The sequence below is a fragment of the Aulonocara stuartgranti genome, assembly GCF_965226115.1.
Source record: "Aulonocara stuartgranti genome assembly, chromosome: 12".
In the NCBI taxonomy this organism is placed as follows: domain Eukaryota; kingdom Metazoa; phylum Chordata; class Actinopteri; order Cichliformes; family Cichlidae; genus Aulonocara; species Aulonocara stuartgranti.
In genome coordinates, this window is record NC_138948.1 from 36,330,256 (window position 1) to 36,353,421 (window position 23,166).

The following is a 23,166-nucleotide window of genomic DNA, read 5'->3' on the forward strand; positions in this document are numbered from 1 at the left end:
TGTAAAGAAAAAAACGTTTTGTTGTAAAGAGATACAAATCCAGGGCAGCTGAGGCCTAGGCTTGCATTGGCAGGCCCAGACACACTACGGCTGCCAGCTTTCCCTGTGAAAACGTAAACAGACAGTCACAACTAGCACACAGTGCGCTGATCCACTGCTCTGTGCATAATGCCCCGTGGAAAGACTGAAGCAAAAGCTGGCAACACGAGTGATTTGGAGGCTACGGACGCATTTTCCTCCATATAAAGTGATTGTGTGGGCAGCTTTTCATGCAAAACATCAAACCCCTGGCAGCCAGCGTTGGAGTGTTGGGAGTTTATGTGTCACTCGGTGGGTGTCACACCCCAAGAGCTACTGGCTTTGGGGGCTAGCCCGTGTTGAAAAACCTACCCGATCTAAGAGCACGATCGGATCAGAGAACACATGTAAGGACAAATATGCGAGCTTTGGATGAGTTTGGGGATTTGAGGACTATCCACATGTTTCTCTTGCTCCCAGTAAGCTTTGCACACTAAAGACCAAAGGGGACTTTTGTGGAATTTGTTCTAATTTCTTTCCAGACGGTCTTTTCCTTTTTATACCCTGCACCTGAATGTTGTTGTGCATACTCCATTCTCTCGTTCCACTTATCCTACATTCAGAGGCATCCAAATGAAAATTCCTTTCTTTCAGTTAATTGACTCACAGCGTCTTCTCCCCCAGCTCCCTCGGAGTTGTGAGGCAGAGTCAGCTGTCAATTTCAGATTACAGCATGCTGTTGTTGGAGAGAGGTGCCCATTGTGTTTATCTGCAGTGACAGCTGGCTGGAGGCAGCGGGGGAATAGATCTGTCACTGTGCCTAGTTTGTCTCTGATCTGGCATCTGCCCAGCCACTCCACCTTTGGCTGAGCTGACTCGAGCACATCTCCACTTCCTTTCCTCTCCTTTCTCTTCCTTTCCTTTCCTATCCTTCGTCACCTCTTAGTTGGCATTCAGTCACACGTCTAGTTAATTTCACATGTGCTTATTGAAGCCCCGGCAGTTTGGCTCACTCTGACCTGGGTTTTACAGCAGGTGGGCCAAATCTCACTTGCCTTCTTGTGCTTACCGCCCCTGGCCTTTAGCATACAGATTTCCCTGGGCAGGAGGGCCTATTGACTGTGATTATTTCATCATGCCAGCAGTTAAGCTGCAATAGAAAAGGCAGCAAGATGACTCCCAGTTTGCCCCGTGCTCCGATTCCACTCTTAATTTTCACAGAGGGGGAGCTTTTGTAATGAATCGCTTGCTCCTGCAGCAAACTCGCTCGCCTGTCACGCAGCGCTTCCTGGGGGCTGCCTGATGAATTGGCAGCTGCTCCATTTCTATCATTTGTGGGGCAGTTTCAAGTGAAAGGTGCTGCAAAGCCCTGCAACACATGTCAGAGCTCATACTACAGCACTGGCTTGATGCAACTCCCCATTTTAAAGTGCTGCAGGGCAGGAAAAACCCCCCAACAAAGAATGAGATCCTCCACTGGAGCCGAACAAGGGTCAGCAGAGAGGAAATTCCTCTATTTGTAAACTCAAAGGTTTGTTTGTTTTTAGCTGATTCACTAAGCGCTAGCTGCCTGTTCACACTCTTGCTGCTTCGTTTGATGTGTGTCTCTTTGTGCGGTGTTGTGTTGACACTTGACCAGAGTGCTTCTGTAATCTGTTTTTCTCCTCTTGCTCGAGCTGTATAAACACATCCTTCCTCCACGGGAGGCGAATGGATCACTCATCGTTACAGGGAAAACGGGGAGACGAGAGGCACCCGCCACCGCTGCCGTTTGTTGCTGCTCGGTGGAAGCAGCACGCTGTTTACGTGCGCATGTACTCAAATACACACGGCGACCTACGTAGCAGGTGGTGCAGACCAAGTCATCGCAGCCTTTCCACTACAGTTGTGGTTTGGAGACATGCTACCGTCTAGGTTCCCTCTCATCACACCTGAGAGGACAGCGACGTAGCGCCTGAGTGGGCACAGCAGTAACCAGCCCGACACTTGGTTTCGCCCCACTGCTCTGACACCACAGTAGCTGATGAGACATCATTCAGGCCCGCTGGACTCCTCACACAGGGCCACTGCTGCTACTCTTACACGCCCCACTGGATGAGTGACAGGCTGGTTCCTACAGGGAGGCGGCTTTTGAGGATGCGCAGGGCTCAGAGTCATGTAAGGGCTTCTCTACCAGCAGCAGAGCCTTCATCTGGTCCTTGGTCAAGCTAGCCAAACTTCCTTTGATTTGTTCTGTCAGTTGCTTTTTTAAAACTTTCTTACTGTGATTCCTCTCAACTGCTGGTGGCTGCTGACTTACTGATTACTTCCTCCAGCAGCCAGCCTCCTCCCATCTGGTTCCTCATTAATCAGTCTGCTCACAATGTTATCTTTCTGAGGAGTTGTTCATAAGTCAGTGACATGTGTTTGCTGGGTTCTGGTGGGAGGTTTTGGATTTGGATTAGGCTTCCTCTCGGAACTATTTGGAATCTCACAAGAAACACAAAGGGGAGGATCGTATTATAGTGTCGAATACCACGCGTTCTATTTTTGTCTTATTCCACATTAATAACTTTTTGACTGCACAGCAAAGAAGGAAAATTCTAATGACCCTGGATGAGCAAATTGGTTTGCTGCAGCAGCAAAAGAAAGATCATAAATGAGACTTAAGCAAATAGGCGACAATGAACCACACAGAAGACGGCATTAGAAGAAAATAATGAGAGTGGAATATATAAATGAAAGCACTTACGCTTATGTGTATTTATGAAGTTACAGCAGAGCATAAAGAACGTCTGATACACACAGATGCGATTCAGTTTCGCTCACAGATGGTGCCGACTCCGTATGCATTCATACATCACTGTGTGCATGGATGACTAGCTATTAATGTGATATTGTCCTGCAATGTGCAACATGTCACATTGTCTTTATATTATAAATTAGTTCCTTTAGGACATTAAAACTCAGCACACTGATCCTTTCACTCAGTACTCTGCTTGGTTTTCAATCACAGCGTTTAACTTTTTTTAGTACTTTGGCTCATTTTGCTACGGACCCAGCACCACTTTGGTGTTCTCTGAGTCATTTAATGGGAAAACTATATTCAGAGCTGCCCTTAACTGGAAGAGACGCTTTAAACGAGGTGAAAATTAGACTCTACCAGTGTTCTTTAAAAATATTTCATGTTACAGTTAGTTCTGAAACTTTGGCCATTGTTGAAATCGAGTGTCGTGCCAACATTTCGCTAGAGTGCAAATTATCAGCACCTGTTGTACAGTTATATTTTAAGCACATTGTGAATTTGAAGCTTCTCAGTTAAAACGAGGCATAATCAATACAAACCTGTGTGGGGAAAACACACGTAAACACATGCGATCCCTGAAAACAGCCTCCTAGCTGGCCTTCATCATCATCGTCATCACTGCTGATGACTTGCTGTGTGAGTGTTCCATGTTTTATAAAAGTATGGGGATGAATTTGTAAAAGGTTTACAGCTGCCTAATGCACTGCTAGCAGCTGGGTCTCCAACCTCCTCGTTCACTTTCTCCTTGTATCATTTCAACTAATTATTTACATCCATCAAGAGCGAGTGCTGCGGCAGCTGTCGTACCAGCCTTGACTGCATCAGTCTGTTATCTCTTGAAACCATTTCCATACATCTCCCTCTGTCTCTCATCCTCCTGGCGAAGCGGTGCGATGTCAAGGCCTCAGGTACGACCTAATGGACCTCCTCTTTTCTCTCCCTGTCGTGCTGCTCTGTACCTCCACAGGATTAAAGTGCACTCGGCAGGGTGCAATTACACCGCGAGCGCCGTTATATCCAAAGTTAAACACAGCCCTCGCTGTCTGCTCGCTAGTCTGCTGCAGGCTGCTGCAGCCTGGAGATAATTGTATTGCTGTCAGCCCTTGGTTGATGAGTTGCCAGTGTAATTGCTTTACGGTTTGACCTCTGGTTTTTCAAACACGCGCCCTGGTCAAGGATCTGCACGGTTCAGATGAGAGATGAGAGAGTGTGTGTGTGTGTGTGTGGTTGTTGGTGGCAGGATAAATATGTTAGTCCTCTAATGCTCTGTGTTACTCCCGAGTCCTCTGTTATTTATTTATTTATATTTTTACTGTGTCTTAAAGTGCAGTTCTGTGCACAATTAAATTGTTAGGTGTTGCAGTCACACCTAATATTTGGCTGCATTTAGCCTTCACTTGATCCAAAATGCTGCTACAAGAGTTCTGATAAGGACTAAAAAGAAAGACCACATTTCTCCCGTATTATCTTCTCACTGCTTCCCTTTCACTGTAAATCAGGAATTGAATTTAACATCCTTTTCCTCACATACGAAATCTTGCATAATCACACCCGTCATAGTGCCTTATTATCCTAAGAGCACACTTTGGCTTAGTTGTGGTTCCAAGACTTTTGAAAAATAGAAGCAGAGCCTTCAGCTTTCAGGTCCCTCTGCTGTGGAATCCGCTCCTAGTTCGGGGGACAGACACCCTCTGTACTTTTAAGATTAGGCTTAAAACTTTCTTTTTTGATAAATTATAGTTAGAGCTGGATCAGGTTACCCTGAACTCTCCCTTAGTTATGCTGCAATAGGCTTAGGCTGCTGGGATGGCTTCCCATGATGCACTGAGTGTTTCTTCAATCATCTCTTCTCAGTCTCTGTGTGCATATACACCACTAGTGCATTTAATCATTAGTCATTATTATTCTGGCGCTCTCTGCCATAGTGTGCCTTTTGTCCTGTCTGTCTGTGCTCTCTTCTCTTTTACCTCACCTCCTCTCAGGGAGATTTTCCCTTCTACTGTCCTGTACTTGCTAATAGGGGGTGATCTGACTGGGGGGTCACTCAGCATTTTTTTGTTCTTTTAAATGCTGTAGGGTCTTTAACCTTCAAGTACATTGAAGTTACTGCTGTTATGAATTTATGCTGTATAAATAAAATTGAGCTAAAATGAATTTAAATAGTCACTACAAGCTAAAAACTCACAAATATATCCAACTAGAACTAACCAAAGAAGCTCTTTAAGATGAACAGATTGTAGAATCAAAGGTAAGGTTGTATTTTTAATAGAAATTTAGTATTGCTGGTGTTTAAGAGCAACAAAGTGATTAGTGTTTATCTTCCAGCATAGCACCATTTGGCAGTTAGCAGGTGGCTCATTAGTGTGAATATTAGCAGCACCTGTGGTACTGTTGTCAAACTCTTACAGTTATATTTTAAATGCATTATGTGTTTTAACCTTTTCAATTAAAAGTAGCAATAACAGCTATGAATCTATAAATATGAATAAGTAAGAATTCTATTTAGTGTGAGTACAGTTTTTTTCTCTTTTCACATGGTCTGGTTGTTTAGCTACCAGATGTTCCTCTGCGCTGGTCATAGCTGCTAACTTTTCATGTCTAGTGTTGCTGCTAGTATTTTGCTGAAACAGCTAAAAGTTGTTTTTAGAAGAGAACAGAAGCTTTTTGAGCTACTAGAAAGATAGCCCAAAAGATGCTAAAACATTTGCAATAGTTTTGAACTTTAGCTAAGTTTAGCTAGGTTAAGCTAACAGGCTAAAGTTCAAAGCTATCACTGGAGTTATCAAACTGCTCTCAAAACCTTTATTATGTTCTCAAACTTGACTAATCACTCCTTTGTATTTTCATAAGGAGGGAATTGTGTATCTGTGTTGCAATTAGGTGACACAGCTTCAACATTATATAACAATATTTCAAGGAAATTTGTGACATTTGTGACATTAAGGGGACGGCTGTGGAGCGTGTGAGCAGCTTCAAGTTCCTGGGAGTCCACATCTCCGAGGATCTCACCTGGACGACCAACTGCTCCAAGCTGGTCAAGAAGGCTCACCAGCGCCTCTTCTTCTTGAGGACTCTGAGGAAGAACCACCTGTCCTCAGACATCCTGGTGAACTTCTATCGCTGCACCATCGAGAGCATCCTGACCAACTGTATAACAGTCTGGTATGGGAACTGCTCTGCCTCGGACCGGAAGGCGTTGCAGAGGGTCGTGAAAACTGCCCAGCGCATCGCCGGAGCACCACTTCCTGCCATAAAAGACATCTACAGGAAGCGGTGTCTGAAAAGGGCTGGGAAAATCATCAAAGACCCCAGTCACCCATCACATGGACTCTTCACCCTCCTGCCCTCTGGGAGGCGCCACAGGAGCCTCCGGACTAAGACCACCAGGTACCGGAACAGCTTCTTCCCCACAGCTGTCAGACTCCTGAACTCTGCCTCCTGACATCTGACCCACGTTAAACTCATGGACTGAACATACACACACCCACAATGGACAACTGTACCCTCAAACACAATAATAACATGGACTGAACCACCACTCACAACCACTAGCACTTTATATAGCCTCTGTAGAAACTATCTACACCCTCACTTATCTTAACTGCACTACTGTATAGCTCTGTGTAAATAATCATTCTGTACATTCGATAATTTTTAATCCTACAACTGTTTACAACTTGCATAGTTCCCATTTCTGTATAGCTGTATATCTCAGATTTCTGTAAAGTTATTTATTTCATATTCTGTATAGTTTTTCATATTTATATCCTGTTCATATCCTGTACATAGCTTGTACTCACTACAGCCTGTACATACTTATAGTTATAGAATATTCACAACATACTTCATACCGTGTACATTATAACATACCATAATAGACCCATTTCTGTAATATACTCACATATCTATATTATTGCTAATATATATTGTAATATATCTATATCACTAAAGCACTTCTGGATGGATGCAAACTGCATTTCGTTGCCCTGTACCTGTGCATGTGCAATGACAATAAAGTTGAATTCTATTCTATTCTATTCTATAATGTTTAAGACAATATATTTTAGACCCAACCATTTATTAAAGTGAATAAATTGAAGGACTTTTTTTTCTGGCAATGTTAGTCTAAGTCATTTATTTGCTTTTGGATAAAACATAAGTGGCTGTTAGTCTCTCTTTCTTGTGTGCCTTCTTAGCCTGGTTCTGCTGGAGGGTGTGTTTTTACCTGGAGTGGTAAAACAAGTTTGTTGTTTCCAACTTTAGCAGGAATTGTTTCCTTGCGTATTTGACAAAGTTCTGTTCTTTGTTGAAGGTCTGGTCCCTTGTACCTAAACCATTTCCATACTATTAAACTGGCTCTCTTTTTAAGGTACTAAATTGTTATTGGAAACTGACTGGAGACTACTCTGTTTGAATTTGTGCCACTGTTGTGCAGTAAAAGTAAACATATATATACATATAGTGGAGATCATAAGGTGGCACTGTTTCACCACACAAAAATAATATCCATAAAAAGCATGGCGTCACCAATAAATAGTTTTACTGAGGAAAGCTCAGATAACTGTGCCTCTTGCTTGTGAAGGTAACAAAAGCAACAACAGGCCAAATCATTTTCTCTGATCTTTATGTACAATGTATAAAAACGTGATTTCATGCTTCAAGCGTATTTTAGTAATACGTGGATCAGAAGCGGTTAATGGCACTAAAATAATGCAGTTCTGTGTCATCCCTCTAAATGTTTTGATAAAAGATAAAAGACATGATGGGATAATAAGAGCACAGACTGTTTTCACATGTGTGTCATGTACTGAGTTGGCAAGGTCAGCCACTTGAAGCTCTTAAGTGCTGGAGAAGGGGATGTGGAAGAAATTCCCTACTAACACCTGAAGAAGAAAGGTTTTGGAGGTGCGAGAGAGAATCCAGTATGCAAAGCCAACATGTATATATGCCTGTGGGTACATGCAGGGAGTGACTTTTACAAGTGCATATGTGCATGTGTTGGAACACTTTGTCACATAACACTGTGTCATGTATTTGCATTTCAAGTGTATTGCATAGGAAGGAGTGAGAATTCTAGATTGTGTATTTATGTGTGTGAATGGGTGTGTGAAGTGGAAGAAAGATGTTAGTGGAAATTGACACTCACTGTGTTTCGCAAATGTGAGAAAAGAAAGGCTAGAAATTACACTGCTGAGATAATATGGATGGGTGCGTGTGATTGTAGGAGGGAGGCTTTACGTCTATAAACATGGAGCTGTTTGTTCCTGATGGATGAGGGTTCTTTAAATGTGTGCGTGTGAGTGTGTACGCCAAACAATCTCATTCATCTAGCAAACTGTGTGACGGCATCAGTTCACAGCTGACTCAGTGGTTGGGGAGTGCTCTGGGGTGGCTTTTAGCACCACACAGGAGCGCTTGTGTTTTTTGTTGCTTCCGACACGTTGCTTTGCGCTCTCTCTGTGGCAGCTCGTTCTCCTCCCTGTCAAACAAAATCACCATGATTTCTCTTTTGGTATGAATATTCTCCCATTGTAACAAATGCAGATGACAGCTTGGCTCACTTTTAACAAGGACCCCGTTTTGTTACTTGTGCACTTGTGCGATGAATCTCCATTGCTGTGTGCATAAGACTGCATGGTGTGTTCATCAAAGTGAATAATGAAGTCAGTTTTGTTAGTAATTACATGATTTCATTTGGGAGTGAAATAGTACATGTACAACTTCAGGGTTTTATTTGAGGATTGTGAATGTTGGCTGAAGGTCACAAAATCGTGACCTGCTGATATACACTAGAATAGCGACATTACCACTGTTATCAAATTAAAATTAACTAAATAAAATGGAATATTTTAAAATGTAAATGTTAAATCAGTTACAAATATTGCCAAAAAGCTCCATGTGATCGCATTGACTGCTAACAGGAGGACAGTCCTTTATAGCGATTGCTATTGCTACCTCCAACTATTGCTTGCAGCTGGTTAAAGACAACACATTTTCCCCCGGTGACTGGTGGTTGCCAGATGGTCCTTTTCTTTTTTTCACAGTAAAAAAGCCAAACTGAAGCAAGTTTGAAAAGATAACGGTAGCTTAGCTAAGAACTCTGAATGGCCTGTAGAGCAGCAATGCTTCCACCCATGTATTTCAGAAAAAAGAGTAATAGATAAAACCTTAAGTGAAGAGATAAGGCACACTTATGAAGTTCAGGGCCAAATAAAGTAACAACTTGTGTTTTTTTTTTAGTATTTTCCCCTTTTTGAGCCTTAGAAAGAAAAAAAATGATTAATTGTTTAAAAAATGCAACACTTTTAAAACTGCTCTTCATCGCTCTAATTTGAAAAATGTAGTTTTAACAAAACAGATGTGACACGACAGATAAACAGCAGGGAGTGACATTAGTGAACACCTTATTTGCCAATATGTTGATGTCAGTCGTGTATTGGTCACAACTGATGTCGTACGACTTAGAATTATGTCATATGTTATTATGTAGGCGTTAAATAATGAGAAAAAGGGGCCATAATCATGAGTCAGTCATAGATTAAGAGGCAGAAGTCTTGTATGACGGATAAAAAACAAATATTAACTGAGTGAAGTTTGTTTCTTTGTTTTTCCACATGAGCTTACTGTGATTAAAGGTGAAAGGGTGAGGCAGGTGTACACTGCTATGTTAAACAGGCTCTGTCCTTCATGTAGAGTTTGTGTCAGTATCCTTTACAATGCCTTTACAATGTTGCTTTGGGGCTGTGCTTTTTGACTGGGTCAGCAGGAATGTAGCAGAGGGTTATGATGGACAGACTTTGACACTGAGCAGATTACTTCCTACGATCTGCATTAGTTATAAAATAGATATTACATCTTGGTGGTGTATTGCTTTGACTGCTGAGATACAGTATGAGGCTGCTGGTAGATCTGAGATTTCTTCTCTCCTGTCAGCTATATTCTGCTGGGATTCCTATGCTCTGTCGGCCCCCTGCTGTGTGAACAAAGCCAATCCTCATACTGGTTCAGCTCACAGCACGATGCACTCAAAAATTTGTCTGACGCCAAAACACTTCTGCTACGTTCTGAGGTAGTCGGCTTTTTATAATTGTGTTTTGATTTGACTTTGTAGTGAAACGACACAGAGAACAACTGTCAAAAATAGAGAGTTCAGTAAAACCGACAGAATAATGTGTTTGTTAGCATTCAGACGCTCGCCGTTTATTCTTCTTGAAGAAGCTTGCCATTAATGTCCCTGGTGTGCTTTTAGCAGTTCCACTCATGGAAAAACACTCAACAGTTGGTACAGAAAATATGTTGGGCAGATTTGTTGACAGTGTGAAACCAGCGTTACACATTTATAGAAGTTTTCTGTTATTCCACTCCACCAATGGGAATAGTTGTTGCCGAGGCAACACTTCCTCTCTCTGGAGAATATGAGGAAAGGAGAAACCCAAGGAATGACACCCGGCTGTATTTTGGGCTGTAGTGTGTGGGCTGAGCCACAGAAATCAGGGAGCTTCCTGTGACAATGGGTAGGAGGTTCACAGGACATACTGGCCTCTGTAGAAAGCCACTTTCCTGACAGACAAGCTACTTAGCAGTCTCTAGAAGAGCCTGTGGGAGGTGAAACCTGTGATATCTGGTAGCACACAAGCTCTGATTTAGACTTCAGGGATCAGACTGTTTTGTGTGTGTGTGTGTGTGTGTTTGCTGTTTTGTAAGCAAATTTTGTTTGTTGGTGATGTTTGCCATGGCCAGCGATGATTCAAAAACTGTTAGACTTAACAGTCGCAAAACAGAAAGTTGAACAGTTAGTTTTAAAGGTTTGTTTTCTTCTTGGACAACCTGCAAACATTAGATCAGAGGTTTCTGTGAGGGACCATGAAGAAAGCAGGCCCCTGGATGCATGCATCAGCTGCTGCAGAATCAACAAAATGATCAGCAGCTCAGACTGAGGAAGCGAGTCTGACAGCTGAAATAAACTGCTCAGTTGGTGGCAGCCAACTCAGCCAACGCATGAGCTGATGCAGTGTAACACCACTGAAGCCTTTTGTGATGTAATCAAGATTATGTTTGTTGAATCTCAAGAAAACACAAATGATGAATAGTTTATTTATGTGTGGATCACCCTCAAAAACACATAACATGAACACAAGGAGTGGATTGGTCTCTACAGTTTGAAATCACAGAAATCAAATCAGACCGTTATTAACAACGTGTCATCATGGTTAATATAGCATGTAAGAATAAATCGACACATGCAGTAATTGCATTATCTGTCACAGTGAATTCTTATTGAATTTCGTGAGTGCATCTCATCCCATATAGTTAATGAACATGTTGATTCATTGCCTATTTAATATTTGGATGCATTTTTGTTGTTGTCCATGGATTGCTGCTCATGTTATTGATCGCTCCTTTTACTTAAAGCAGACACACTGTGTATGTGAAGCAGATAAATGACGGATACAATGTTACATTCTACATAAATGCTATATTTATTGATCACTTGATCATTTGTAGTATTTGTAGCACTACATTGTGAAAGAAGGGCAACATATACCATAAGCACTTGGGAAAGGAGCAGGAAATAATTAATGGATGGATATAGGACAGTATATCAAGACTCACTTGCTGTATTAACACAGTGGCAATGAGGAGGAATCTTGATCTTATCCTTGAAATGCAGAATATGTGTCTGTCGTCTCATATTTCCTCAGTGTTTGTCTGAGGTGTTAAACAGATTTGAAGCCCATGTTTATTGTTGTACTGTACCACCCTGTTATTGCCGCATTCCCGTATTCTTCTCCCCTCAGCACCCGCTGGCCAGATGGTGTCACTCCAGGAGCTAATTCAGCCCTTGAACATGTGTGGTGCACAAACACACTTCCACCAGAATACACAAGCTTGAATAGTACTCAGATATACAAGCACTTCCACATATACTCTAAATATACTCTGACTGCGAAATGTGCAGTGGTACAAGTCAGGGGTAATTTTGGCATTCATTTTGACACCAGCGAATGCTACAAATACTCAAGATACTAAAACACATGCTTTTCATTAATTCACCCTTGACCTCTCACAGTCGCATAAATATTCATCAGCGGTGCATGTTTACATAAGCACATAAACAAGCATTAGGTTGCATAGCAATAAGAAGACTTAAAGGGTAATAAAAGCAGCAGTTTCGTTCTGTGGTCACACACACAGTTGGTTCAAAAACTGCAATCAGATGGGTGCAGAGAACAATAAAAGAGAGGCGCGGGAATGCAGCTGAGAGAAGGAATGGGGAGTTATCACCACCTGCACACACACTCGGCATATAGCAGCATTGCTGTCAAGAGGAATGCCCAAGCCAAGAGCCACTGGAAGAGCACACAACAGGCTCCAAAACTGTTAAAACATCCAGATACTAGAGATCCCCCTTGTGCCTGTTTTCATGCACATTTTCATTTGCTTTTCGAAGTTTGAGAGCAGCTGGTTTCAGTTAATATCTAACAAAATACTTGTTCAGAATTTCAATGGTCTCTTGTTGCTGCTACAAATTGTCACTTGTAGTGCTGCTTATAAAGGAGCCTGTTTGTGTGGCAAAGCAAACTTGACAACCTTAATAGTGCTACAGATATGATACAAAATGTGATCCAAAAGCCACACTTGTTAGTAGCACTAATGGAAGTGCATAGCCATATGGATTTTTACACAATAATGGAAACGTTTGAAAGCTATGATATACAGACATGTTAATGTCAAGGAAAAAAATATTGACAGAGATCTGAAAGAGAGGCCTGCCTGAAGGTTAGCTTCTGTCAACTAGTATAGCTGCATGCTAATCCTTCGTGGCTAAACCCCTACAAATTCTCTTTATTTCTCTGTTCTCACACAACACACCGCATACAGGAAGACTAGCTTACATTAAATAAGAGAAAATACATCAGATCACTTAACAAAAGCTGAAGTAGGTGTGGTGTATTTACTCTATGCTCTAGTGCAGCGTGCTCACTGCAGAAACATGCGCTTTCTCTCGTTCACAGCCTGATAATCTCCTTGGCACAAAAATGTCTTCTCACGTCTTTTACCTTTGAGGCAAGAGCTTTCTGATTGTGTGCTTTGAGGAAAAACAGGGCGTCTGAGTAAATGAGCATATGCTCTAAGTTCACCAAAGGTGCGTTTGATGTAGCTGACAGCAGCATAAACAGCAGGTGTGTGTTCCACTTTGTCTGAACAGTGTCACATGACGAACACTTCTAAAGGGAGCAGGCATGATTAAATCAATCCCGTCTACAACATGACAAATCAAGGTGATTTATTGGACATGCCAAGAGCTGCAATAATGTGTAGAGAATCAGTACAACAGCTGAGCAATAAATCTACACAACCAGACCTCAGCCAGCCTAAAGGCAGCTAAACAGTGCAAAAGTGATGCAACAAAGGACTCTGCTCGCTGCTTTTATGTCATGTGGAAAGAAAGGCTTAAATTTTGCATTCTTACTAAAAAAATACACAGACACAAGCAAAAGCTAAATTGTGGTGAAAGATCCAGCTCGACTCAACGTTCAGGATCTTTTGGTGACCTGAGAGTTCAGTATGAGTCAACTGGAGAATCAGTCCTGATATAATGACCGAAAATGTGATATTTTCAAGTCAAGCTTCATAAAAAATGTTTGCATAAAAATTTTAATCCATACTTAATACATTGTACAGTGTATTTAAAGGTCTTCTTTTAATGTGTTGTACATTGTTTTTAAAGAGTATATGGAGGTGGGTTTAAATCATGCAAATTTCAGGTATAATTGTTTAAGATTTCTGAAAGCTTATTATAATGATTTTATTATACACCTTCTGGTTGTAGATGTACAGCAGCAGCCACTATTTAAGGTGATTTTTGCACTTTCCAGTCATTTTTAAATGCAGATTTTGTTATCTTCGGACTTTATCAGTGTGTTAAATACACTTCCTTCCACATAAATTTGCTTGCTTCTTTTCTTATTGATTTAATTGGATGCAAATATGTAAGAGAGATATTTTAGTATTACTACTAAAAAATAGATGCAAGGCACGGGGGTTTCCTCAGGGCAAACAAGGCAATCAGTGCATCATCATCTAAAAGTTAAAACATATCATATCAAAGTGATCACTCTCCTTACATCTTGAACAGCATTCAGTGCCATAAAGCATCTCCAGCTGAGCATCTCCATCATCCTTAAATTACTGCCATCTTGTGCTCACGTGTAATGTGGTCTTTGTCGGCCCCTCCCTGAGCCTGTTCCTGCCAAAGGTGTCCTCCTGTTAAAAGGGAGTTTTTCCTTCCCACTGTCACCAACTGGTTGCTGATAAAAGGTTGTCTGGTTGTTATAAGGTTGTAAGGTGTACCTTACAATAAGAAGCGCCTTGAGGCGGCTGCTATTGTGATTTGGTGCTATTGAATTCAATTGAAATGAATTTTGAATGAATGAATGAGCCTTCATAGAGAAGACTCATATCACGAAGAGGGGACAATAACATCTGCCATGTGAAGTGTGACAAAACAGGCGTGTTAAACAGATATAAGCTCCACCAGCCTGATTAGCATGTATATAAGTAATCTCTTAGTATAACTAGCTGTTTGCCATTAATATTTTAATCCCTCTGTAGATATTGACTGTTAATCATGACACACAGTTCTCAAGCCTTTAAATTTAGCTGTGATTTTTTTTTAAATAATATGTTTTAATATGTTTTTTAATTTCAATATGTAGGGCCTGTTTTTCTGAGCTCACAAGAAGCTGTTATTTTACAGATAAATGTGGTCCTGACAGGACAGCCCAACTACAAATACATGATTTTATAGAATATAATACTTGACAATCTTAAACACCTGTGGAAATATAATTTATGTTTAGATTAATGCACAGAGTATATATGGTAAATGGCCTGTATTTATATAGCGCTTTACTAGTCCCTAAGGACCCCAAAGCGCTTTACATATCCAGTCATCCACCCATTCACACACACATTCACACACTGGTGATGGCAGCTACATTGTAGCCACAGCCACCCTGGGGCGCACTGACAGAGGCGAGGCTGCCGGACACTGGCGCCACCGGGCCCTCTGACCACCACCAGGTGCACGTGCAGGTGTCTCGGACTGTAAAAGAAGAAAAGACACAAAGCTCAGTCAGCTTTAGTCACTTTGCAGCACCTCGGTGAAACGTACAATGCTATTTGGAAGTATATAATTGATAGTTTTCCCACAACTCCATTGAAGAGCACAGGAGCTGTGGCAGCCAGCCCTGCAATCTCTGTGTGGTACCGCTTAATGTCAAGGGAGGTGTACCCTGCAGAGCTCTTTGTGTCTCCTAAATAATTACTAGCCTTAGAAAGAAGAGAGTTCCGTGGAGAAAGCATGATGATAATGAGCACCAGACACTACTAAGTGTCTTCATCTCCCTTTCTCTTTCTGCACACTGTCTATTTTGTGAAACTCTGGCTTGTGTATGCCTCATGAAGACCCCGTTACCCTTTGCAAGAAACCTCAGGGTTGCTGACATTCCTCTGTGCAGAATGCATAAACCCTCCTTTGGGAACTAAACGTGCTTCCACAGTGGATCTCAAGGTCCCAGCATAACCATGTAAAGCCATGCGCTTTATTGTTAGCGGAAAGGAAACCTGTGTTGGATTTTATGCACTTGTACCCACACAGATACACACACATAAACACACTCCACTCCCCATGCAGCCTGGAACAGCAACAAAGCTCTCCCATTCTGTTGCCAGGGTAACGTGGCCGGGTCAAACCAGTCGAGCGGTCTCTCCTGTTCCAGGCTGAGACCCCCCCACCATCACCGTATCTCTCCCTCTCTCTCTGTGTTCGTCCTTTTTATCCTCTCCTCTCTCCCGCTCTTTTGTCAGCCCCACTGCCTCATCATATCTTAAACCACTTCTTCTCTACTGCTGAGGTCACTGTCACTTTTCTATCCTAGGCAGAACAAGGTAAAACGAGAGAGATTCACTACTTTGACCACTAGTTAAAAGCTTCACAGATGAATTGTCACGGAGGAGCAGGGAGGACTCGGCGCAGACTGAAATCTCAGAAAAACAGGTTTATTTACACACTCCAGGTGCACTATATACAGGTGAAGGAGAAGGGGGCCAGGGTTCCCAGGGGTGCAGAGCGGGGTCGGGAAAAGCGTCCAGAGTCTCCAAACCAAACACGAGAAATCTGCATACAGAGAACAAGGGTTAGCACGGAACTTTCACGGACAGAGCTCAAAACTGGCTGAGGCTAAAGTAGCACTGACGAGCGTTATTCAATAGTCCAGCGGCGAGGTGCTCTCAGTCACTGCCTTAAGTAGCGGGAGCAAACAAGGTGAGGAGCCACAGGTGATTGCCTACAGGTGGTGGAGGCCGGGAGCTCACAATGAGCTCCGCCCAGGCAGCGAGCAGAGAGAGAGGAGAGAGAGAAAAGACAAAACATAACATGTAGCCACACAGGGCCAGCCGAGCAGGCACGGGGACCATGACATGAATAGCAAGGCTTTTAACATTGTATAAAAAAGTAGACACGACATCAGGGGAATAAAAGAAGGCTGCAAGTTATGTTTTCATATTAGGCTTGCATAGGCCTTAAAGGTAAAGAAATGCTATGATGAATGTTAGACCTTCACCTGGTGTACACTGAAGTGCACTTTCACCAGCTAGTAAGCTCCGTCACAATTATCTGCATCAGTATTTTATTCTTTTGATTTGTAAATGTTTTTAACAGTACACAGTGTGATACACTGCTCCATTGTGTGCAGAAATAATTTCATAACCATTTCATAAAAGAAAAACCCTACTTCAGGCCTTTGAAATATGGAAATGATATCACAACTAAGCTGTTGCTGGCAGACACGGTGATGAATTACCCTTCTACTCCTGGAGCTATTATAGATCTGTTGTCTGAGGCATGGACTGAATAAATGGAAATAACACACACAAACAGTTAAAATCTGTTTATTTAGAATGCAGCAGACATGAGACAGCAATGAGAGCAGGTGCAAATGCTCTAAACAAAATCTAATTGCTGTGTGCTTGAGCTTGAGTTTCTGATAATGCGATTAACAGAAGCTGTAATGCTGGCAAACACAAAACTAGACTGAGAAGCATGACACATTTTTATGTGTAGATCTACATCCTTTACTCTCACTGTAGCGCTGTGTAGTACATTTTGCCTCCATTGAAATGGCATCTATAATTCCTCAGTGGTATGTTGTGAGATCTATGCAAGAGGCTGCAGAAATTAATACATGTTGATATGACTTAACACTGCAATATACTGTTTGCATGCCTCTGGCGATGATCTGTGTTTTCTTTGGAGTGGCAGCTGCTCAGCATACTGCCCTTGAGGCACTGCCACAACCTGCCACACTATATTAGCAAGAAAGTTTGAGTTTTGAGCAGCTGATATTTATTTACTCCTGAGGCATATTTGTGTTTTATTAGTTTGCATTTCACTTGAAACAGACATGTAGCATGAAGGTCAAAGAGATAGTGGTGAGATGTTTGAAGCTTCACCAGATTCAAGTTGGATATGCACTATGTGCGTAAATTGGTGTTGCACCTAGTGTTTGGTTTTCTGGCTTTAAATAAGATGTGTATTTGATCACATGTTAATGGTTTACTGCAGTCAAACTAAAAAGAATGTGCAGCAATGTTATATTCGGTAGTCCTTTCATTTTTAATGATTTAAGGATTCTCTGTTTTCTATTATGTGGATTAGAAAATATCAAAAGAAAACCTCAGTAATATTGCTAGATTTGGTTTAAAGGTAGCTGAGTTTATTATGATAGACAATAATAGATGAAAGTGGCAGGGGATTTTGTGAGGGTTTAAAATGTAGAAACAAACTTAATTATGGCTTTTTATCACTACAGGGGAGGATTTTCCTGAAGATAATGCTGATTTTCTAAGCCCACAAAGATGATACCAGTACAGTCAAAAAATGAAAGCTCTTTAAAGACAGATTTAAAATCAATGATTGCCATGGGAGGTCGTCTGTTAGTACCACCTGGATGTTGCATCTTGAGAAATAAATGTGTCTACTCGTGAGGAGAAAAGAGTTACTTTGAGTCGCCGTGTGATATCACACCACAGTGTGAACGTGTGGGCAGGGTAACGGCCGTTTGTGATGGGGTAAATATGTCACCCAGTGGAATAATACAAACTATAAATACCAGCACAATGATTTTAGTCCAGGCATATAATGTGCATTTTAACTGCAACTATTTCTTGAGCTCTTAACAACGTACCATATGAAACATTCTTACAAGTTGAAGCAGAACCATCACACATGCAGAGCTGGGGTGTTCTTTCAGTTTTAACTTAAAATTTAATTTTCAACAAATTTTTTTTTTTTTTTTTATGTTTCCTACAAATTTAGGTTTCTATTAGTTTCTCCTGCAGACAAATACAAATAACATAAGCAGCTCCTTTCCAAGTGAGTCTTTCATCTTGAGGAACTGCCGTTTGGTATTCCACACTCTGCTCCACTTTCTGCAAGTTCTGGTTAGAGTGGCCCAAACCTCACAGAAGATCTCTAAAGCAGCGAAATAATAATGACTGCCAGCTACAGGGGAAGGTGCTGGAGTTGGGTTATGTGTAACCATTAGGCGTAATCCTTTTTGCAGAAGCAGTTGGGGGATATGGATATGCGGTGGGATGGCCCGGGACTAGCTGCTTAACATGGATTAAAATTTAAAAATAACAGTGAAAGGATTTTCCACTACTAAAGTGATGAGTGATAGCATCATTCTTTCAGACTTGGCTTGCCCACGCATAGCCTCAGATTGAACCTGAGATCTGTGGTCTCTGGTTTCTTTTACAAACAACCGTAGCACTCATCTTTTTAAACTTGTTTTTGTTTAAGTGTTTGTTCTTGTTGTTTACCATTCCTGTTGTGAAGCACTTTGTGATATTTATCTTGAAAGGTGCTGTGTAAATACTTGACTCGCTTTATTTACTATGCATGAAAAATGATAAATCCAATAAGATTCTACCCCATACAATAAGACTGATACATTAACTGTTTTCTTCTTAACAACACAACAAAACATTGTTGGTCTTATTTCATAAAGGACGTTTATATCCCAGTGAGGTTTACTGTGTAAAGTGATGAAAATGTGATTTCCCTGTGATCGGCAAGTGTTGTACCCACTCTTAAAAGGTGTGAGAGAAGAAATTCTTATACATAGAAAACCCTGTTTTTAAACAGCTCCTTTCATGAGGCGTGGAACTGCAAGCTCTGAAACAGTTCAGCTAGAAATATTTTCAGTGTAGGAAAAACACAATTTATGCAGGACTCCTGGGTTCCAACATAAAGGTGGGTTTTAGTTAGGTTCCTTTCTCTTGGCAGTTACATTTTTGGAGATTGATTTTTGTCCTCCTTTCTATGGGAGTATTGTTTTTTTTAAGTACCTGATACATAAACACCTTTTGTCACGGAAGGTGTCATTCATTAGCAGTTATGAGCCTAATGTGCTACCCATCTGCTAATCTCCCACCTTTGGAGTCGATAATTTGATTATTCATATGGAGCACAGATTCATCTGCAGTTAGGCTTAATGCTGCTGGCTGTGAACAGATGCTGAAATGTGAACTTGCAGCCCTCTGGCCTCAGCTCCATACGGCTTCCAACAGAGACGTGTTGTCCTGTGCCATTCAAACACACAGTGATGACCACCGGCAGCAGGACATCACCAGCTCAGTCTTATTTTCAGATATGGAAATAAGGAGCAGCTGAAGCCCAGGAGGAGGGAACAATTCAGACACTTGACACAGAAGTGAGGCAGACATCAGGGGTTGTCACGGAATAGGACTTGTGCATGTATGCCAACACGTGTGCGCTTTTTTATTTTATCATCTTGGCAATGGCTTTGACTTTACTCACTTGCCAGCTTTATTTGACCTTCCTTTGACCATTTGTGTCTTATTATGTGTTATAAGTATGAGTCTAGAACAGCTGATCTGTGCTATGAGATGGGTCTTGTCTGTGCTCCCATTGATTATCCCGCCGGAATTACTGAGGTTTGGTTGTTCATAGAGGCATCACCAGCAGTTGAGGATCAAACTAGGGCTGCAGTTCATGGGTAATTTCATTATTGATGCTCATTCTTTTTATTTAAATTGCAAACTAAAAAATCCACTCATGTGAGCTGTTCACCCATCTCTCCTTAGAAACTCAGTTGTTTGTGGCAGCTTGAAGAGATCCTGAGGCTGAGCATATGTGAAGGCTAACCATCAAACTTTACCTCAGCAAAACCTTTTAACATAGAATATTATTCATCTAACGTTTCGTACAGTTTTACCAGTGTAGTGACTTCAGTAACAAAAGCCGCAGCCACGTGGCTCTGTTATACGTGTTGGGCATAAAATTGGGGAGGTGAGGACGAGCTACCGCTGTATAACATACCAGCAACTTAGAAACTGTCTTTAAATTCCAATAAACAAACACTGCTTTCATACAGGGCATTGCTGAAGCATGAAATCAACAACTAACAAGGTTAAAGGGGGAGACTGTGTGGTCATAGACTAAATGTAAAGCTGCTGTATTTTCTCCAGTGTGTGTTAAAGCAGCACTTCATATCACAAGCTCATTATATCTGAACCATAAAGTGATTATAGGCTCCAGTAAGGCATTGTTCTGCTGCTGACAGGATTAAATATGACTTTAGAGAGAGGGAGCGTCACTGCTCTCTGCTCAAGTGTTTGCTTGCTTTGTATAAGCCAGAAGTGAAAGGGGCCGCACACTTGACTATTTGCCAGCTGCGGTACACCCTCCCTCTGTTCTTTTGCACATTTATCTCCTGCCAGTTTGTATATCCATCTAGACCTGTCTGCTTTGTTCTCGTTGAAGGATTCAAAGAAAATCCTTGAGACACCAAAGGCTGTAAATCTCAGTGTGACACTGATCAGTATCTGTCATTCAGTGCAAGCACAGAATTATTTGAGATTCACTACTGCTGACTTGATCTAGTTTAGCTTCTTTGATTAATACTACGTAATTGCCAAGTTCTAACAAAATCTTTTTCTGCAGAAGAAGAGTGGAGTTGTGAAGACGCAAGAGAAGAAGGAGAGGTGGAAGGAGAAAAAGGCGGCAAAGCGTCAGAAGAAGGAGGACGAGGAGGTGGAGGAGGAAGAGGAGAATGTTCAGCCAGTGGTGGATCCCCTGGAGAACGGCTTCCTTCATCACGCCCAGCGGGAGCAGGAGAGGATGAATGAGAGGCTGCTGAAGAAGACTTACTCCAAGAAGAACAAAATGGTTAGTGTGTGCCTGCACGGCATTTTAAAGTCAAAATATCCCACTGGCTACAAGTTCAAGTAAAGTTACAAAGGTTGCATGCATGTTGCATGGATTCTTGGCTTGTGTTTTGCTGACAACAGAACAGAGACTTGCACTCTGTCCATGAAGGAAGAGGAGGCGGATGCTTGGGCAGAGTTTGAATCTAATTTAAAAGGCAGACTGCAGACTGTCTTTTTCTCCAGATGCTTTCCATCCTTATCCAAATCTAATGTAAAATTTGAAGATGTTGAGGGAATGGATATTATTGTCAGCTGCTTTACTGATTCTTGCGTTCACTGGGACTTTGCAGTGTTATGGATGTCGCTTTATGTAGGAGACATGAGTTATCTCTGTCAATGAGCAAACCTTATTCAGTGTCCAGAACTAGAGAAAAATAATTACCTCCAAAACATTGTGGACTTCTCACCGATAAAGTCACTTTTACTTAGGCAGTATTGAAAAATGGTATATGGCATTTTAAAATTAAAGTGGTTCTCATTATCTTTGATATCATATTTGTATGAAAGGGCTTTGTTCCTTCCTTATTCCTGTAGTTAGAAATAGTGTTTCTCACATTTTTGATTGTCTTGAGTTTAATCTTTGGCTTTTCTTTTGCTGCTGGCTAATGAGACTTTCTTCAGTGGGCAACCTACAGGCAATCTTCTGGTGACTAAAGGTTTTTGGTGCACCACCTAGCAACCATTTGCCAACCTGTAGGATATACAAATTTTTCACTTGCAACTGGTGGTTACCAGAGAGTCACCAGCCTTTCTGAATGGTTGTTTAGATAGTTTAGTTTATTAAGATCCCCATTAGCACCTGCAATAGCAGTAGCTACTCTTCCTAGGGTCTGACTAAAACATTCTCATACATAAAAGACGTACTAGGGCTTTAGCAGTTAATTTCACAGTCGCTGCCTGCAACGTCTAGGACTCACTAGCAATTAGTCAGGTTTTTTACACATAGACTATATGTAGAATATTCATAGAGTCTATAGTTGTGAAATGTGAGTATGGTTCACTTTAACTTAAGCCTGAACAATACCCATAAATTATATGTCACTTGATCTACTGTCAGTTGCATGTGCATTGTAAATATGCCACCCATGCTATAGCTGCTTGTTCTGCTGTCAAACTTATGCCTGAATGAACTTGTGAAAACACGAAGTAATAAGTGATCCAAATATGAATGACAGAATTCTTAACATATTGAAGCCAACAGTGTTACACAGCCCACATCTGCCTCACTAAGATAGCCCATCTGTGTGTTAACAGTTTGTTTAAATGGGTGGATATTTTATGCTCCAGTCCAAAGCCAAGATCCACCATAGTGTTGTTAAGGATAAAAGAGGAAATGTCGTCAGGAAGCCAAACGAAATAATGAGGCTATGTAGCCCCGAGGCCTCCTCCACAGACAAAAATATCTCTCTTAGATAAGATTTCCTTAGGAAGTTAACTTGGCTGAAAATGAGTTTGGCTGGGATATTTAGTTTGCTAAGAGACAGTTAAAAATTATGCATTCAGCTGATGCTGTATTTGAAATAGACTGCAATTACTGAACCAGATCTACATCCCAGTACAGATAATAACTCCATAATGTCAGCAAAATGCTGCTGTCAAGTGAAAAAACCTTTTAACTTCTGCTTTGTAGAATTATGTTTTGAAGCATGTTTTTAAGCAGAGAGTAGGGATTAGATCTAAACCTAGAAGAAAAATAAAGTTATCATTTTTTAAATCCCTTTTATTTCTCCTTTTCAAATAATACCCATTAGTAACATTCTCCCTAGGAAAAACCCCGATCTTTGATCTTGAACCACTTCCACAAAAATTATTTTATCTTCAGACTATAGCAGCGTGGCTGTCGGCCAAACCACACATCTACAGAGAATGTGTTTGTTTTGGGTTTTTCTGTTCAGATGCTAATCAAAATGACCATATCTTTGCTTAATGTAGTAAAATATTAAAACATACATAGGAAATGGACTGGAAATCTGCTTCCAGTCCATTTGAAAATGGAGCTACAGGCAATACTCCTAAAAGACTGTATACCATAAATAATCCAGTACTGCAGTTATGTGGTCTAA

The 23,166-nt window shown here is 41.2% G+C and overlaps 1 protein-coding gene and 1 long non-coding RNA gene across 9 annotated transcripts in view; one reads left to right on the forward strand and one right to left on the reverse strand.

The window, feature by feature from the left end:
• The window catches only part of fbrsl1 (fibrosin-like 1), a 283,332-nt gene that overhangs the window by 65,071 nt on the left and 195,095 nt on the right, over window positions 1-23,166 (forward strand). For all 8 annotated transcript variants that reach the window (XM_082553716.1, XM_082553717.1, XM_082553720.1 and 5 more), the window contains exon 2: window positions 20,838-21,062. In XM_082553716.1, coding sequence (XP_082409842.1) covers window positions 20,838-21,062 — 225 coding nt within the window. The remainder of the gene's footprint in view (window positions 1-20,837; window positions 21,063-23,166) is intronic.
• Window positions 15,853-16,282, reverse strand: LOC309718474. The gene is made up of 2 exons (XR_014279982.1): window positions 16,066-16,282; window positions 15,853-15,986 (listed from the first exon to the last, which is right to left on the reverse strand). It is a non-coding gene; the product is annotated as an uncharacterized lncRNA (long non-coding RNA).